At 41.0% G+C, this 730-nt stretch overlaps 1 protein-coding gene across 1 annotated transcript in view; it reads left to right on the forward strand.

Annotated features, from left to right (window-relative positions):
- Positions 1 to 241, forward strand: part of RPSA (ribosomal protein SA) — a 13135-nt gene extending 12894 nt beyond the window's left edge. The window contains exon 7 of the mRNA XM_007468149.1: positions 81 to 241. Within this exon, the coding sequence (XP_007468211.1) occupies positions 81 to 175 (95 nt within the window). The 3' untranslated portion in view covers positions 176 to 241. The remainder of the gene's footprint in view (positions 1 to 80) is intronic.
- Positions 242 to 730: the final 489 nt, after the last annotated feature.

The raw sequence follows: 730 nt of genomic DNA on the forward strand, positions 1-730 counted from the left end.
GGGGTGAAAAAAATTTTTTGGGGGTTTGGGTTTTCCTTTTTTTTTTTTTTTTTTTTTTTTTTTTGGTATTTTCTCAACAGAAGATTGGAGTGCTCAGCCTGCCACTGAAGACTGGTCTGCAGCTCCCACTGCTCAGGCCACCGAGTGGGTAGGAACAACCACTGAGTGGTCTTAAACAGTTCCTCCACAACCTCTTAAAATGGAAATAGGTTGATGTAAAATAAACAGTTTCTGAAAATTGTGTCCATTTATTTCAGTTCATGGGACAGGCCGGGGATGAAAGCCTTGCTCAGCCCGTTCAGTGTGTGGCTCTGGGCAAGAGATGATGTTTCTGGGCCAAGTGTCCTTACTTAGCAGGGGATAATCTTGGAGCTGTGATGCAGAGCAATGTATCACATTGTCCTGTTAGTATATAATTTAAAAATAATTTTAAAGAGTAAAATATACATGCAGATGATCATGAAAGACATACCTGTGTATTCTTGGAGAATAAGGATCAAGTTAAAGCCTCTAGCCATTACACAGGTTACCAAGTAGGAAGGTGCCGAGGTCTGAGAAAGTCTTCATGTTCCCCTCCCTGCTCCTTCCTGAAGTCACAAGCTTCTCTCCTTCGATCCTTTGGAAAGGGTAAGATGATCAGATCAGGAATTCTTTAGTTTGTTTTTGAGCTTCCTATAAATGGAATCATACCTTGTGTGACTTGCTTCTTTTCCCTTTGTTGTTTTGTGCT

The sequence above is a fragment of the Lipotes vexillifer genome, unplaced genomic scaffold (assembly GCF_000442215.2).
Source record: "Lipotes vexillifer unplaced genomic scaffold, Lipotes_vexillifer_v1.1 scaffold1770, whole genome shotgun sequence".
Lineage (NCBI taxonomy): Eukaryota > Metazoa > Chordata > Mammalia > Artiodactyla > Lipotidae > Lipotes > Lipotes vexillifer.